An 18833-nucleotide genomic window follows, 5' to 3' on the forward strand; every position below is an offset into this window, starting at 1 on the left:
GGCCAGGACCTGGTCAGTGTGAGTGCCACTGAAAATCCGCTTGCGTGCCGCCTTTGACATGCGTTCCATAGGTTGCCTACCTCGATCTAGGGATTATTTTGAGGTAGTTTTTTATGGCCCGTGTTTTGCAGGTGGTCAGACTTAGATGATCACAATGGTCCCTTCTGGCCTTAGAATCTCTGAATCAAGTCACAACACCTGGAAAGGACAAGTAACACCATTACAGCTGGGCCTCTGCACTGGCCCCACGACTTTTCAACAGCCGTCCCAATCACAGCCCACTGTTTGGGAAATACTGCACTAAATTAAAAAGACTTTTAGTACCTTCTCTCTGTGAAGTTACTTATCTGCTGTAATCAAGTCACCTCTCAGCTGTTTTTCTTTTCTTTTTTTTCTTTAAAGCTAAACTCTGCATTTGGTAATATTAAAATGAATTTTGTTTGACTGGGCCCAGCTCACCGAGCTATCCAGATTGTTCTGAACAATTGCCCTACCCATATCCTTATTTACCACTCCATTGATCTTTGTGTCATCTGCAAACTTTATGAGCAGTGATTTTATATTTACCTCCAAATCACTGATGAGAATGTTGACTAGCATCAAGCCTAGGCGTTACTGACTTCTTTACAAGACTTAGCTGAAGTGGACAGTGCAACACTATGATGACTTGAGTCATTCCCCTCAAACAGGACCTAAAGACTAGTACTGAGCATCTCTCATACAGTCACAGGGATCAGTACTGTATATTTCTCCTCCACTTGGAGAGGTTGTGAAATGCTGCTTGCTCCCTGAAAGCAGTAAGTGGACATCTTTGTTTTTTGGATGCTCAGGCCTTCAAGATAGGACCTGTGCCTTCATATATACTTGTTCAGCATCTACGCCTAGGCTCCTGATCTTGGTTGTAATACTCCTTGGCAAATATAACCACCATCACTTCAGACTTGCCTAGGTATAATTTGAGGTAGCTGCTCTTTAGACAGGTGTTGATCATGTGCAAACATTTTGCTATCTTTGGTCACTGACCTCTCCCTCCATTTTTCAAGGTAGTCTGGCAGTCTTACTGCATTCAGCACTGATTCTGGATACAGGTTGCAACAGTAGTGAATAATGGATTTTTCTCCAACGTGTCAGGAAACTGTCTCTTCCTTTTAGATGAGGATCTGGCCATAGTGATCCTTGTATTCATCTTATTGTAATTTACTGTACCTGGGCTGAAAGCAAAGACAACACAAACCCCAATTTGTACAGACTGTAGTAGCCCATCTTCTCAGAAGTTTTTCCAGATGAGCACATATATCATGACAGTGATTTGCACCCTCTATAATCTGTCCTTCTAGTGCTTTTTTCAAATCCTTGGCCTTTAAGGCAGAAAATGGTTTGGGACCTTACCATATCTTTTCACAATCCACAGTGACAGCTGCTTTCATATTGCAGCTAGCTGTGGCCAGGTCAAAGTTTGAGATTCTTGGAGCTTAGTCAAGGGCCCTTGTCCATGGAATGCCCCACTTGAAGAAATACATCAGAGTCCAAGCATAACCATATTTACAGTACTTAACAAGATTTCCTTTTTGCAAAAATGTTACTGCAATAAATGATGGAGAGTGGGAATTGGCAGTAAGCAAAGTGGCTGAATGTAGGAAAGACTTAACAGCAGAGGCCACCATGGACAACCGTGCATTTTAATTACAGATAATACAGTGATGGGCATGTTTGAAATACCTCCAGAACATTTTATATTGTAGTTATCAGTTGCCACATTTGAATTTGAAACTATGGTTTGCACTGTAGCCTTGGTTTTACAAAGCTGATCCTTCTGTCCCTTCAGTTAGTGTTGTTACTTTCCCCCAGTTACTGCATGTTCCTTAAGGTTACCTACCCTGCCCTGTCCTCAGCTGCTGCATTCCATGCTCTTCCTTGCCCCTGTCTCCCTCACCTTCATAATTGCACTCTGCTTGTCTCGAAGAACTGGTGGTAACCTATCTGTCTGAGCAGCTAGATTCCAAGGCAACACTAATGGCTTCTTTCCCTTAAAATGATGCAGGAGAGTGCCCTAAATAACACACTAGGGATTCTTTATAAACTAAATGATTCTACCACTCTGTTCTTTTGGTACTTTATCTCTTGCTTTCATGATTTTTAACTGTTGGCAGTTGAATGGAGTATTGAAGAAAAGAGCCCTCTTGTCAATAGCTGCTAGTTTAGAATTTGTAGTTGTGTCCACAGCAGTATGTTAGTGACCTGATTTGGAATGCTGGAAGCTTAGCGGCATGATTACTTCATTGCTAAGCAACGCAGAATCTAGTTAGTTGAATTGCATATGTTGCTGCTGCAAGTGTTCCTACATTTAAAAAAAAAATCAAATTTCTTTCTGATCCTGGTAACTTCTTGGAGAGAGTGTGTGGTTTTTTTATGGACATATATAAATAGTGTGTGAATATTACATACTTGCTTATCCAATACATATATTAATAAAAGTGTGTGTGTGAGAGAGAGAATAGACATTCTGTATTATTCATATAGTGCCATAAAGTGTGGAGTACTTTTACAAATAAGACACTGTCTGGCTCCAGTGGCTTGAAAGAGCAATAGTTTGAGTCACACATGAGAGCTGCATTAAGGTTAACCAGTTGAAATGCTGCAGATTCCTTTAATGTCAGCTGTACTAAAATAGTTGTATTTACAGTTTGTACTAGCAGTGCTTTTTTGCTTCTAAATACTAACTCTGAATAGAAACTGATGTAACATATTCTGAATCTGCAGTGATTTGCAAATGTTACTCACACAGCATGTATATATATTTGTGTACGTGTATGTTTTGAGTGTAATGTACTTCCTGGATAAGTATCAGTGCCTTTTTTGCAAAAGGATAAACTACATTAAAGTTGGGGGAATGTTAATGCAGATTCTGCTCTGATCTTCCTCTGTGTTTAATCCATTCAGTATAAAACAAAAAAGGATGATTGTGTGTAATTCTAATAACTTTATTTTTATAGGATCTTGTCAACACTGGACTCAGCACTTTCTTCTTTTTCATTGCATCTGTAGTACTTGCTGCTTTGAACCATAAAACTGGAGCAGAAATTGCTGCTGTGGTAAGAAAACTATTCAAATTTCTTTACTCTTGACAATTATTTTTCATCAGAAGTAAAGGGTGACTTTTTCCTGCACCCCACTGGATATTTCCCTCACCCTTGTTCACACATCTCTATATACTTTAATGGTTATCATCTACACATTTTTGGCTAGTAGCGATGTTTTGATCTCCAGGAAATCAGCTCTCCCTTTATGACATGAGGTGCTATTGGATAAGCCTTCTCCCCAAAAGTTTTAATGATGAGAGCCAAAGAAACTAAGTTTTAGGCTTAGTTGATCAGATATTCTATAACTTTGAATGGTCATTGGCAAATACTTTTATTTACTACTTTTAATAAAAGGTTACAGCTAAGCATGAAATCAGATTCATTTTAAAGTCTTGCAAAATTCTACTTACATTCTCTTTAGCAAGTTTTTCTTTTATTGGTGAGTAAAAGAGTATTCATTTTTTATTACCACAACCATCATAAGGGCAAGTGGATCGATTTTGTTCCTGAACTGGCAAATTTTAATGAGTTTTACAAGGCTGAGTATAATAATAGTTAAAGTCATATAACTGCTCCACAGAATTTTGCAGGGATGAAATTGAGGAGAAGTAAAAATTAACTCCTTATTTCCTGTGCTTTGAGGGGCCTGATCTTGGGACAATGATCTCTTCCATCCTTGTCATTCAGTGCCATATGGTACAGTAGCAGTATTTAACTTGCATTGCTTCACAGCATGATAGATAAGTGAAGGTGGAATTCTCATTGTGGCTCTAGGTCATTTCTGTTTGCATCACTGGCTTGAGGCCAGATTAGCTCCAGAGCGATCAAAATCACTATCATTTGCTGAGTGTTTGGATAAGCAATAAGCTGGTAGCTTCTCTCTCACTCAGTTTCACAAAACCCACAATCTGTGTTTGGCATCCTTGTTAAATCCAGCAGAAAAGGCGAGGATTTAATGGGGAAAGAACTATCTTGTCTCTCGTTAGAGGTCCCTTTGACATGAACATTATCTTGTATTGCCAGTGTCAAGGGTGTTCTGTGTCTAGAGACCTTCAGTCTTTAAGATCATTAATCTAGTACCTTTCACAAATGCAAAAATTCATTTAAAATAAAAGGTATTGGAGCTGATTTTTATAGGCCACACCAATGTGTCGATGCTAAGTACATCATCAAGCTCTAATGATTTTGTTGTGAATCTGTTACCATTTTTGATTTGGAAGATTGCCTTTGACAAAGTTTTGCTGCTGTTTCTTCTAGATATTTGGTTTCTTGGCGATGATAGTGTATGCTGTGAATATGTATTTAGCTGTTAAAGAATGGCGAATGAACAGCAGACAGCAGAACAGCCGGCAGACAAGTGATTACATTCGTGCTCGGACAGAATCAAGAGAAGTAGATCACCGCCCTGAGATTCAGCGTCTGGATGCGTGAAAACTACAGCGGAGTGGGACTGCAAAGAGGGGATAGAAAACAGCAACTTTTTATTTCGCTTCATCAAGTGAAGTTTTATATAGTTTGAAGTTTTCATTTTTTAGGAAGAGTCTTGGCAGAGATAAGCTGACCATTTATATGTACAGAGAGAGAAATTGATCTACATTTATTCAGAAGCTATTGGCTTGGAGGCTATAATTATTGGCCATTCAAAAGCACGATCTATATACAATGATTACATATATATCTGATGTATGTTAATATTTTAGATTAAACACCTGCATAGTACTTCTTTCCAGGTACCAGCTCTAGAGAGACTTGCGCACTCTGCCACTATTTCATCACCCAGTAGGAATGTTATGATCAACGTTGTGTTGTTCTGTTAAAAGAAAGAAATATTCCAAAACTTAAGTACATTTTATTGCATATGAAAAGAAAGTGAGGGACAAATAGCAATAACATAAGCCAGCTTTAGCATACACCAACACTTTATACACTTCCTCATGCAGCTTTGCCAATGCAATTCACTTCTCACCTGCAGGACTTACCACAGTTCCATCCTTGGTGCATTTTGTAGCTGACACAGGCAGTCACGTCAGATATTTGGGCTGGTGGATTGGTGATATGGACAGACACACTATAGACTATTCTAAAACCACCAAACTCATTTCTTATGACCTCAGCCAGATTTTGACTAGTGCTTTCACCTGATGCACAGTCAACACAACCCATCCAACACTAGTATGTAGGTGTCTACTCGTGTTTGAATATGTATTACATGATTTTCATTCATGAAATACTTTTGGGGGGTTGTCAGGTAATAGAGACTACACCCCAATCAAGGTTCATTTTTTATTTCAAGGTTCAGTCATCTGGGAATTTTAAGGAAATCAAGAGCCACCAAAAATACATGATGTATATATTGTAGGATATTCCAAGACTATGACATGTTTTGTGTAGGCTAAATACATTTTATGGCATATTCTGGTTTTAGGTTGGTTGTTCTGTTAAATTAAAATTGGTTGGTAGTAGGTAAAATAATTTGGTTTAATGCCTACATTGGACATAGCTATAAAACATTTTTATAATGTTCCTTTGAAGCTAATTTTAGGTAACAAGGACTTATGGGTGGTTGAACCTATTGTTTTTCTCTGTTTGCTTCTCATCTTTACAGGCCGTTTTCCTAGCTCAAATTTTCTCACTTCCATTGAACTTTCAGTGAAGAGAAGACTGTATTCTCTGGTTATTGAATTCTGCAATAATATGTCTAGAACCTTAATCATAATTTTATTAGGGAGACTTCACCAATATCGTGTGTGTCCCATGTAATAATGGGTTGGCATATGGATAAGTGCTTACAACAGCTTTCTCATTTATTGTAGATGGGAACACAACATCATGCCACCCCCAGTGGAGTCAAATGTAAACCTGATGTACTTGAGTAAGATCTTCATGGAAGTCAGTGAAGTTGTATACACTCACACCAGATCTGAGTTTGTTCCACAGACTTTTAGCATTGTATTCATGTGTAACTATTCCCAGTATGGGTTGATGTTTACACCAATACATAGTTGGAATCATAAGTATAAGACACTGTCAAGTCAATTTTAAGTGCAAAATGTAGATTTTTTTTTTCCAAACAGTTTTACCAATCCTAAAGTTAATAGAAATGTTTACATGAAACATTTTTTTATTTTTTGTAATTCCAAAAAAACAGGGAAGGTTCTAGATTTGAACATTCTACACTTCACAAAGCAGGCAATGCAAGCTTTGTGCTGATGCATGAAAACCAGAAAGTGAGACTGTTTCTCTCTTATCATTCTCCAACTTGTTTGCTATTTGCAAGCATTCCACAGAAACTAGATCTTTTTAAAATTCTGTTTTAATAATTAAATTAAAGGAAATTTTTATCATATCATATTTAATGTTATATTTTACGTTTCACTGAAAGTTGTAACTGAAGAGAGTGCTGAGTTTAGAGTCTAATAGTTGAAGTTCTAATGATCGTTTAGAGTGGTTAAGAACATAGGTATTTTATTAATTAATTCCAGTGAAAGCTAGCTTTAATGGGGTGTCACATGAAAAATGACTCATAATTCAGTATGGTTAGCAGTGCGGAATGGAAGTCTGCACGGTGCCCATTGGACAAGTTCTTTTTTCAGCATGCTGTGCCAAGCATTGACGGGATGATATAATTGGGGTAGTTCGTAGATGTTGCAGTTTTAAAAAAAAATATCTATAAATAAACCTGAAAAACTAAACACAGTGATCTTTAGGGTAGACTTGCAGCTTAGTTTAAAGGAGTATACTGAAATGTTATCGAAACCCTCTAAAAAGGGATTCAGAGGATGCCTATATTAATATTTCATGGGTGAGGTCTTCCGCTGAAGTCAAGTAATAGAGGAATCCAGTGTATGGTATAATAACGAAGACTTTTCAACATAGCAAAAGCATATCCTGTTAGCTGATCAGTAGAAGGAATGAAATGGTATGTTATACAATCCCCTTGTGCTTTTGTAGTTAATTTCTGACCCTAAGCAATGTTTTAGTTACTTAGAGATCTAGACAGATATCCATTTACAATTTTATGTACTTTCTTGGTATCTTTTAACATTATGTGCATTTTACTGCATGGGAAAGGAGGGAAAACTGCATAGTGCTTTGTCAGAGTTAGATCACAGAAGGTTTTTGTTAAAGTGCATGCTTGGTCTGGCTAGTTAATGTGAATTACTTTTTTTACAGTAATCTGATACAGTGGTCTCTAGTATATTGTACAATCATATAGCAAATGTATGATATGATTACACATGAGATACAATGGGTTTGATGTTCTGAGTACAAAATATAATTATTTATTATTTACACCATGATTACATGGTCAGCACAATTATACAAGAAGATACGAAGTTTTTGAGATGAGCTAGGACAGAATAAAAATTTTAAAAACCCACTTTCTGAACACAAATCTTAAATAGCTGTAAACAAACGGAAAATAAATGCAACTTCCATATAACTTTTGGGACCAAAGATGATTTTAGTGTTGATAGATACACTTTAAAAAAAAAACTAAATTAGAGATTTGTTAGTCTAGGAAAACGTTATTTATGAATGTCATGTAAGTTGGAGGGGATGGATTCATTGGCCTGATAGAAAATTAAAATTCATATGCTGATATCCTACGGTATGTACACAATGATTTGTTTTTTCCAGACTGGATTTTGTACTGTGGCATAATGAAATATCAGCATTAAAATTAAAAAACTAATAATCAACAAATTAAAAAAAACTAATAACCAAAATGCAGATACTGATATTGGCCTCTATATAAAAAAAATGGGGCAGAAAGTTTAACTTTTGTGAGACTTATATAGGAAACTCATCTTAAAGTGCTTCCCCCTATCAGATTATGGTTCTGCTTTACCACTGGTTAGTCTCACTTTGAACCGCTTGTTAAACATAAAGGGTCCACTTCCTTAGTCCACAAGAGAACTACTTTGCTTCACAAAGGGATCCACAACATTGTAAATAGTGCTCAAATTAAAACCAGACCATTAAACCATTTCTCAATGATGTGGAAATGTGGTGCTTGAAATTGTCTTGGGCATCTGGGCATTCTTTCCAAGGCAAATCTTGTCCTCAGATATGCAGTCCCAATGTATTTCAGTATGTATGTGTAGCTGAGGGAAAAAATTGCCATATTTGTGCACATCCCATAAGTAGGGCCCTAGGAAATTCACGGTCCATTCTGGTAAATTTCATGGCCGGAGGGTTTTAAAATAGGTCAGTTTTACCTTTTCAGATTTCATGTCTGAAATTTCACGGTATTGTAACCATCGAGGTGGTGACTCAAAATGAGACTTGGGGGGTCGCAAAGCTGTTGTAGCGGGGTCGTGGGATTGTCACCCTCATTTCCGTGCTGCCGTCAGAGCTGGTCTCCATGGAGCTTCCTGCAACCAGGGGTGGTACCCAGAGGTGGAGCTGATCTCTCCCTCCTCCCTTTCCAGAGCTGCGATGCAGGGGAAGAGCATGTCCTGTCCCTCTCCAGACCAGCTGGGATTAGCAGCTAGGAGCCCCTAGCTGGGGCGGTCCCAGAAGCAAGGGGAGATCAGACCCACCTCCACCTCCGGGAACCTCCTCTGGCTGCAGGAAGCTTGGTGACTGCTGTTTGGGCTCTGAAGGCACCACAGCTACAGATCTTTCTGCAGCCAGGGGAGGAAATGGGTCTATCTCCTCCTAAGAACAGCCGTGCAGGGGAAGAGGAAGTCCCGTCCCTCCTTAGCCTGGCGGACTATCAGCAGGAGCCAGCTGAATGGTAAGAGCTCCCCTACTGGGACACCCCCAGGCCTGCGCCTTTCCCTCCCTTCCAATAGCGACATTTCACTGGAAGGTCTGATTTCACGGTCCGTAATGTGTTTTTCACGGCTGTGAATCTGGTAGGGCCCTACCCATAAGAGAACATGAATGAAATAGACAAATAATGGTAGCAGCTACACGTGCAGACATCTGGTTTTGTTTGTTTGTTTTAAATAGTTCTGTACGCGGCTTTCTGTCAAACCCATATTCAATTTTGTCAGTCTTGCCACTTGCTCACCTTGTCACATTCTCTGTAACTATAGCAACATGGAAACCATTCTCAACCATAGAAATAATTTCACAAGAAACCTAGTAGGAACTGGGTTTTTGGTAATTTACTTGCCTAGTAGCAAAGGTGGTTCTTCCTGCCTCCTATTTGCTCCCTCCCTCCCCCCGCCATGGAAATCACCTAATAATTGCCCTGTTTCTCCAGGGAAGTTTTTGTACATCCCTCTCCACCAGACTAAATGGGGTTTGGCTCTGCGTTTGGAAAGATGAGGGCAGATTGTCCAGCACCTTCTCTTTATTTAGTTAAGTATTTCCCTTTGGGATTAGTTTGGTGTGTTTTGCTTCCTCCTTCAGAAATTTGGAAGCTGTGTGGTGTACCCAGGTCCCCAGCTAGTTGTGTTTCTCCTGTAAATCCTGTCTTCTGCCTGCAGCACTCGCACAGAGGTGAAAAGAATGGAAGACCCTTTCCCTTGTCCAGAGAGGTAGCTGTGAGATCTCATGCCAGTGCTTCAGAGGGCCCCAAGCTCTCTAGCACTTGATGGTTCTGAAACAGTGGCCCTGGTCCCACAGTGTCAGTGCTGTCCATCCAGTCCTTGTAACCTTCTGAATACAAGTTATAGCTTGGGTGGCTGTGGTAGCAAAGTTTATTACTTTTTCCTTTCTTGGTGGTAGATTGTTAGGCAAAGCCGTGAATGACATCAGAAAGGAACTTTAAAGAGCCTCAGTGTACCATCAGGATTGGCAGATAAAGCTCTGTTTGAAATTAACTTTCCATTCACAAGGAACTTTTAGGGTTCGTGTCACATAGCTTAGTTCTGTAGCCTGTCACTTAGGCCACGTCTAGACTACGCGCTGGATCGGCGCGTTAAAATCGATTGCTCGGGGATCGAAATATCGCGTCTGGTCTGGACGCGATATCTCGATCCCAGAGCGTGCTTAGATCGATTCCGGAACTCCAGCTAGACGACCGGACTTCCGGATTCGACACAGCGAGCCGCGCGGATCGATCCCGCGCGGTGAAGACGGGTGAGTAAATCGATTTTAGATATTCGATTTCAGCTACACTATTCTCGTAGCTGAAATTGCGTATCTAAAATCGATTTAATCTCGTAGTGTAGACTTGGCCTTAGAGTGGTCTGGACCTTTTTTGTTCTCTCCGCTTGTGCCTGATAGTTAATTTTGGTGGGAAGTGGGGGGAGATGGAAGCTGGCTATCTCCAGTCTCCTCTAAATCAGTGACTGTCTCAAATCTTCTTTCATAAGAGAGAGAGCCTGGCATGGTCCTGCCCTGTTACTGCAAGATCCACTGGGTCTTATAATACTCTCATTCAGACTACTAGATAGAGCTCTGTTTGAGAGTTGCTGTTCTAGACAACGGACCCAGGTAGTCCCTTGCAACTGGATTGTAGAATTAATCACTGAAGTTTTCAGTGAAATGTCCATTTTGGCCTCCTTAAACAAGTGAAGATCTCCCCTTATGCTACTTACCCTTTCTGTTACATTGGGTTGAGACATACAGGCAGAGCAAGTGATGCTTAACATACCCACATCACATCATTTTGGCATAATTCTGCTTTATTTTTCAACAGGGAATCTTTTCCTGGTCTGAAATCTCCCCACATCTGTGCCTAGTGTCGTCTTTTCTGACTCTCTTTTTAATAAACATTTGTTCACCCATTTCCTTTCTGGGGTGGTAATTAATATTACAGTGGTTCTGGAGAGCACTCGTCACAAAAAGCCAGAGGCAGTCTGCATTTCAAACACTATTAAAAATAGCATCAACCATCCTCCTTCAGATGTGATGTAAAGACTGAACACCTTTCCAAGTCTAAATAGCATAAACATGATAAGCTCTTAATGCTGAAACCTCTAGAGCCAAAGGTCTTTGATTGATATTTAGGACAAATAAATAGTCTGGTAGAATCTAACCATGAACCTAAGAAAAATCTGTTAATGCTTTTACATAACTCTCTTTATTTTCCAAGTGATGTGTGAACATTAATAATTCTCAATGCCCTTGGGAAGGAGAAGGGAGGTGTTTTCTGCTTTTCACAGAAGAGGAGACAGAGAGACAGCGAGTCAATGGTAGAAACAGGTTTGGAAATCTGGATTTTTTTGTTCCCAGCCTCTAGGTCACATCCCATCCCTAGTCAGGAAATAAGATACTAAATCAGAGAGAGTCTGTGCTTGTGAAAAGTATACTGTAAAATCTGTGTCAGAGCTGTGCTGTTATATCAGCCAGTGTGGTTATCGAACAACCCAATTAAAAGCCAGTAGTTGGTCAAAGGCGTCACTACAGAATGCAAGTACTGGTTTCACTAGAAAGGTGAATGTGCCCCGTGTGAGGCACCGATCCTGCAAAGTTTTACACACTGAGTAGTCTCACTGAAATCAAAGCTATTTAGGTTGTGTAAAGTTGAGGAAGTGTGTAGGTCCCTGCAAGATCAGAATACTAGCTGTGAGCCCCATTCATAATGTGGTGGACTGCTGGGATGGCCTTGGAGTCAACTAAGGATCAGACACGTTATGCGGAGATAGAAGGTTGTTTTTTAACTATTGTGTTTAAACCTATTTTAGGCTAATGGTCATAAAAATATCATTTTGAAAGGAAACTGAAATATGTACGAAAATAGCAGAATGCTGTAATGTTTGTTAAGTAAGGATCTGGAAAGAAATTCTATTTGAAAACCACTAATAAAAGTGGTAGAGAGTTCTTCCTTTCAGTAGGGGAAGTTACCAAGACTCAGAAGCAGGATTAAGTTAAATCGCTCTTTACAAACTATTTCTCCTTATTCAAGAATTAGCTGGATACTTTACTAGAATTTTTCTTATTAGCACTATCTTTCTATCGCCATAGTAGCCATCATCCATTCACAGGAGGAGAGAGGTTTCAAATTGGCTGGGAGAGTAGGAGCATACAGTCTGGCCCTAAAGTGGTTTTTTTGGTGTGTGTAAAGTTAAAAGAAAAAAAATCTTTGACCCTCGTGTATCCATTGATGTTTCTGAAATACACTTTTAAAAGAAAATCTGCTCAGGCTGTGATTTATAATAATCTTTGATTTAGAGTAGATGACACCAGTCAATTTTGTTTAGGGACATGCAGGCTTCAAAAGTGTTGTTATTTATGCCTCTAAGTGCAAGTCACCCATTTCTTTCCAAAAATGTGATGAAGTACATCTTGCGCTGGCATATACTATAGTTACCTATTCACAATCCCACCGGACTCATTCAGCTCTGCTGGATGAATGACCTAGTGAAAATGTGTCTCTTAGTAGCTATGGGCTAACAAATATTTTTTGTATAACTAGTCACAGGTGTTCCTTTTTAAATTATACTTGGCAAAGAAAATATTGAAGTTTGTTTTTATATACAATATACCTAGTTAACCTTGATTGACATATTTATAACACAGAGCTTTGAACTTACTATGAAGGTTTTCAGTCCCATGGATTTCATGAGCTAAGTAAAAGCTAACTAACATATAGTGAAGGATATGGAAATTGTCATAAATTCATAATGAAGACTTAAAAACATTTTAAAAGGCAGTGTCCAGATCTTGTAAACAGGTTTTTGGGGTTTGGTTGGGGCTGGTCCTACAACTATATTAATAACCTCTGGATGTGAAATACTGAGGGAACAGGATGAAATATAAACATCTGCTTCTTTTGACTTGCAAGGACCCGATGAGTATCCAGAACATAGTAAATTTCAGGGTGTCGGTTTTTTTGACAAATGTCTTAACAGACATATTTAGTTGAAAGCTTCACATTTGAAAGGAAATATCTATAACTAGTTTGACTTAGTACTTTTTAGTAATCTTTTAATCCTAAAAGTAAAATAGTCTAAATACTTTAGCAATGCTATATTGTTCCTGAAGTCTATAGGTTTAAAGTGGTTCAGGCTAGCAGCCTGGTATTTTGAAAATTTGCTACCTTCAATTTTCTACTTTTTATACTTTAGATCTTGAATATTTACTGGTTCCTAGCAATTGGATATTGTGGAGGGATAGTGCATCTTATCACTACCATGCATGCAGCTTTAAATCACGTTGCAGACCTATAGTGAGAATAGTACTTTTTATTTGTATTGTAATCAATTTAATGCATTTTAAAATAATTCCTATATTTAAAATACAACACTTAGGACATCCTAGAATGAATGATATAGCTACTTGAAAGGTGTTCTGTTGGCCAGGTTTCTCCTCTTCTACATTAGTGTCCATTGAAACTGTTTGTATATGTTGATGTTTGTAAGGGTTCAGGAACCCAGAATAAAATAGTAAAGTATGTATTTATTACTCACTTCATTGCTCAGTTCTGATTTGAAAAGTTGACGTTTTGTTATGCCTTTTTACATACTTGTAAACAAATATTGGAAAAACTGCTTCACCTAGGGTGCCTTCCAAGTTTGGTATAAGTACTTTGTCAGTCATAAAGACAGAAATGTAATGTACTAAACCAGTAAACACTATTTGTGTAACGTGGCTTACTAACACATTTCCAGCTTTGTGTTTTATTTTCACTAACACTAGCCTTAATGGTAGCAGCAGCCATTTTTCCCCTTTATACACTAATAGTAAAGTTCTGCGTTCAAGGTAGAACAGGCAAGTTGTACCTATTTTGCTCTGCTCTGCCCAAAACTGTAACCTGAAAGGTGAAAAACAACTCAGACTAACGGAAAAATATACTTGAAAATACTTCGCCCTTCTCCCCCCTTTAAGACATGCCTGAAGAGATCCCCATTTGTGGGATGCATATGCAACCCTGATGCTGAATCTGAGCCCCAGCTGGGGCTGATCCAAACATTCCTGCATCTAGACCACTACTTAAGGTAGAACATCAATTTTTAAAAGAAATCTCTTGTCTTGGCTGAAAGACTTTAAATGACGGGGAATCTATTCCTGTGCTACCATACTTGTGAATGTGAACAACAAGAGGTTCAGAAATGCCATCTAGAATAAAAAAATTTTTTTTCCTTCCCAAATCTGTGTGTAAGCTAAATCAGAGTTAGAATTCTGTCTTTGAACTTGCAGGCTGCTGGACTGGGCAAAGTTGGTCTACTTTTCCTTTTAATATTAGCACAACTCTCCTGTGTGATACCTTTGTGTGTTTCCCCTTTTGGATAAGGAAATTGTAATTTTCTGCTAAGGAAAATACTTTTAAGCATTTTCGTATGTGCCACTGCAGATTCAGGGCCTGATTCTGCAGCCTTTACTCAGGCAAAACTCCCCGTTGACTTCAAAGACCATAGCCTCGGGCCCCCATGTGATTATATCGCCTTCATGTGTAAAAGCATGTTCTGACTCTGACAAATGAATTTTTAGTTTTAAGAAAATTGGCATTCAAGCAAAATGTTATGTATAAATATCATTTACAATCTGATACAATTCAACTGTATTTTTGGTTGATGTTCTTACATCTATTTTAGATCAGCAAAAAACCACAAGTAAGATGGTCAACAAAGAATATTGAAAGTTTCTAGCACAGGTACTTACCCTCTAATCCAAACTGGTGTCACCTTCTTCACAGTATCAGTAACTAATTTAACCTGATACAATACGTGTAGTAGCTGTCAGGCTGTTTATGCAAAGAAATTCTGTTGATGCTCTGGACAACTTTAAAGGCAAGAAAATCATACAAGAACAAACGCTTCCTAAACTTGTTTTATAGAGACAACTGATATTCCTTTATATGTTATGCACTTCTTTTCTTTTTTAATTAATGTTCTAGTATAAACAAAAGTTGAAGGATTGTAATAAATTTACTAATGTGATATAGAAGGCAATCTCTAAGTTGCTGTTTATCTTGTCTATATGTTTTTAAAACACATATCTTTATAACACAACTTAAATGGTGTATTTTATCAGTTTTAAATGTTGTTTTGCTTATTCTGTGTTTTGTATATGGGCATAATTTTTTTTAATTTTCCAATTTAAAATGTAGTATTTGTGCTGCCTTTAGAGTTTGCTATTATCTCTTTGCTAGCTTTTTTCCTTTGTTCTTTTGATATATCAAGATAATGAGCTCTAAAAATTTTCATGGTACTCTTCTGATTATGTCTTCATAGTGGTAAAATCTGTATTTTTGTATGTAGGGAAAATAGTTTTCTGAACACTAATTTCTGATCAGTATAGTACGGAATCATTTGTGAAGGATTTCTTGTTTAATAAATGGACATGTTAAAGTGTTTAAAACATTTTGTCGTCATCTGTAAATATAATGTATAAGTTCAGTACTAGGTGTCGTGGCTGGTTATTTATCATCTTTGCTGATGATTGTCTGAAATTGCCATCCACTACTACAGCAGGTGTAAACTGGTTTATTAGTTCGATGCTTAAAGAAAATTGTTGTGATTGAATTGGTGAGGATGATAAAGCACCAAGAAAGAGATTCTTTGTGGATAAGAGAGTTGTTACAAAACCAAACACATAAGTAGTCCCTGATAAATTCTGTGTAGCAGAAAGCTCAAACAGCCTAGTTGCCGTGGTGTATGTTTGTGACAGGATCTCTGTTGAGGGATTTTTTTGACCTGTTCAATGAAATGCTGTTGTTTACTGTGGTTTGCAGTGTTGTACTCTGAATTGTAAATAAGCCTGAGACTGATATCTTGGAGGAAATGGATACACTCTAAGGTGGCAGAAAGTTAAGTGGCATGAGATATTATCCTGGGAAGTGGGAAGATGGATTTCTTTATTGCTTAGATGCTGAAGGCTTTGAGTCTCTGAAGGCAAGAAGCGAGCGGGAGGACATCTCTCGGGATCTGCTCATTGAATGAATGTTGTGGAAAAACTTTTTGGGATGCTTGGAAGGCACTTTATAAGGTACCTGTGAGGAATTGCTTGAGAGTGACAGGTAGTTGGAGCTCTTTTTTAAACCCTATATCCACCACAACCTGCTATGCTGGATGAATTCCTTGGGGAGGGACTCACTGAAGAGTGTCAAGCACTGGTGTGATGTGCTTTTTTCTAAAATGTACTACTTAAAATATGGCCTGCTATAAGACAGACCAGTTGCAATTTCTGTCTGGGCTTCACAGGTAACCAGAGCTAGAGATATGATAGCTGGGCTATGATGAGGTCAGCAATGGGATTTTGTTTCTATTGCTGTAGCATGTAGGAACCTCACGCACAGATCATGATCCCATCATGCTAGTTGCAGTACAAAAAGAACAGAAATTTAATGCTGGGCAATGGACAGGTTGGTGCTGGCATTGTAACCTGCACTGTGTGGTGATCACCACAAGAGGTCTTGGCTGGCTGTTGTGTTTAAAAAAAAAAAAAAAAAAAAAAAGTGAAATGTATATTCTTAATTTAAATTCTTCTACCCACCTCCCTTCGCCCGGGGGAAAGTTGACTTCTGGTTTAGTAAAACAGATTAACAGAATACCTGACTCATTTGATTTTCATTTTTGGATGCTGTCAAACTGCACAATCAGTCCCCTGCTCAAAGAAAACATCTTTTCATTTGTCAAGTTTTTAAAAATATGTTTTCAGTGGTGTAAAGGAACACCTTGAAAAATAAACCCCTTATTAAACTTGTTTGGATTCCCTGTACAGCGTATAACCCTAGTTTCCAGGGAGTGTTGAGGCTGGGGCTACCAGATACATCCACTATTACTATTAACATTGCAAGTTCTTACAAGGATCCCATCCTAGCACCAGGATTGGCACTGCCCACTGTTGTATCCAGCAAAGCACAGGACATAAATACAGGCTTTGAAATCTGTGACTAACCAATGAACGTGATCAAGAGCATAGTAAAACCAATTTGTCTGCTCTTTATCCGGAACTCCAAATTGCCTGCCGCTTTCAAAGGGGTTAGTGGGGTTGTAGTTCTCAAATACAGAAGTCTGAAGAAACATTGTTTCTCACTTAATGTATTGGAGATGGCCCCTTGGGTGGAGAGTTGAGATGTGATCATCATAGCTCAGTTTTCTTGCCATGAAATGTGAAATTCCTGGGTGTAACTGATAAGAGTCTTTTAAATGTTTTCTTAAACACTTACTTAGTGTCACGCAGCTGGCAAATTAATTGACAGTCTAAAAAGGCTCTATACAAAGGGTTTGAGTTCCATGCCCGGTAGTATCCTTGTGCTATCACTTGTACAATGACGACTCAGGAGACTGGAACAAAGCGTCCACTGACAGGAATAAGGTGCAGAGATGAAACAGCGAGAGTGCCTTGTGAATTCCTCCAAATGCGGTATAAAAGGAGACTTTCTTTTTCTCCTTACCTATAACGTTGATAATCCTGTAAGTGGCATTTTAAATTGTAAGTACGTTGTCTTTACATGTAAGTTCACTCTGCATTTGCTATTGGAAGCTTGCTTCTCTTCCTAGCCTCATTTGTTGTGTATTGTTGCTGAGTGCTGCTCCAGAATTGTGGAAATGCAAGCTAGATAGCTACATCTCAGTTGTAGGTGAAGTGATACCTATATCAGATTGTAAATGCTTTGACTTTAATTATTATTATTGAACTAAAATATATGGGGGTTAAAAATGCAGAAAACAGCAATATGATCATAACCAGGGCCGGCTCCAGGCACCAGCGTAGGAAGCAGGTGCTTAGGCGACCAATTCAAAGGGGCGGCAAGTCTGGGTCTTTGGCGGGAATTCAGCGGCAAGTCTCTCAGTCCCTCTTTTCATCTTTGAGCTGCTGCCGAATTGCCACTGAAGAGGAAGAGAAGGAGGACCCGCCGCCGAACTGCCGCAGAAGAACCGGCTCAATTGAGCTGCCGCTGAAGTGCCGCCACTCCCCCCGCCCCCCTTGGGGTAGCAGAAAAGTTGGAGCCGGCCCTGATCATAACAAACTGTTGAACTAACAATTTCAGTAGAAGAAACCTCTGCACTCAAATAACAGCTGATTCCCTCAAGGTCTGATTTTTCAGGGGTCCTGAGCAACCAGAAGTCCCATTGACTTGAACGTGTCAAAAACTGAGAACTTTAGTGCAGCATGGCTAGTCCCAAGCATTCAAAAATCTTGAGTCAGGCCCCAAAAAATCATGACTGGCTTTAAAATCACTTTTGACTTTAAAAATAATAAAATTTGGATTCACTTTATCTGACTCCTGTGTTTTCAGAGTTAGATTTTTTTTCAGTTGGTGGTGGTTGTTTTTTGCCAGCCACTATAGGAGCTAGAAATTTTGTAAATGACAGCTGCCAGTCTCACATAATCACATGACTCCATGAGCTGAGGCTTAAGAAAAACACCAGATCTCAACAATAAATATGAAATCGTGACAGCAAGCAACACAATGTATTATTAAAGTGATACTGAAATATCTTAGTATTTTTGTATGCATCTCTTTGATTTTGAGAACATCAGCATAAAAAAAACACGATTTTCATTTTATTTTAGGAATAATTCCTGAATTCCAGAAATAGTATGTGAATAAACTGCAAATCTAAAGGGCAGATTTGTTTACAAGAATGTCAGTATCAGATCCCAAAACACACAAGATCTTATTTACTTCCAAAGACTGCCGAAGAGATCATAACAACATTTATGGTGACATCCCTTTTATGCATGGGTTAGAGGAGTGTGGTATAGTCTACAAAAATATAGCAGTGAGCCTACAATCTCTTGAGTGCTGAGGCAGCACATTTCTCACTGCCTCTTACAATGCTCTGTGCTAACTGGCACAATTAATCCAAACCATATTATTGTATCTGGTTTAAAGCATGAAAGGTTATAAAATGAGATTGTAAAATAAAAAAACATGTAAAGGAAAACACAAAACTCAGC

General features: G+C 38.6%; 1 protein-coding gene across 1 annotated transcript in view; it reads left to right on the forward strand.

The window, feature by feature from the left end:
* Positions 1-15325, forward strand: part of CMTM4 (CKLF like MARVEL transmembrane domain containing 4) — a 68890-nt gene extending 53565 nt beyond the window's left edge. Inside the window, exons 3-4 of the mRNA XM_032803775.2 lie at positions 2994-3092; positions 4338-15325. Of these exons, the coding sequence (XP_032659666.1) occupies positions 2994-3092; positions 4338-4511 (273 nt within the window). The 3' untranslated portion in view covers positions 4512-15325. The remainder of the gene's footprint in view (positions 1-2993; positions 3093-4337) is intronic.
* Positions 15326-18833: the final 3508 nt, after the last annotated feature.

Source organism: Chelonoidis abingdonii, chromosome 19 (genome assembly GCF_003597395.2).
Source record: "Chelonoidis abingdonii isolate Lonesome George chromosome 19, CheloAbing_2.0, whole genome shotgun sequence".
NCBI lineage: Eukaryota > Metazoa > Chordata > Testudines > Testudinidae > Chelonoidis > Chelonoidis abingdonii.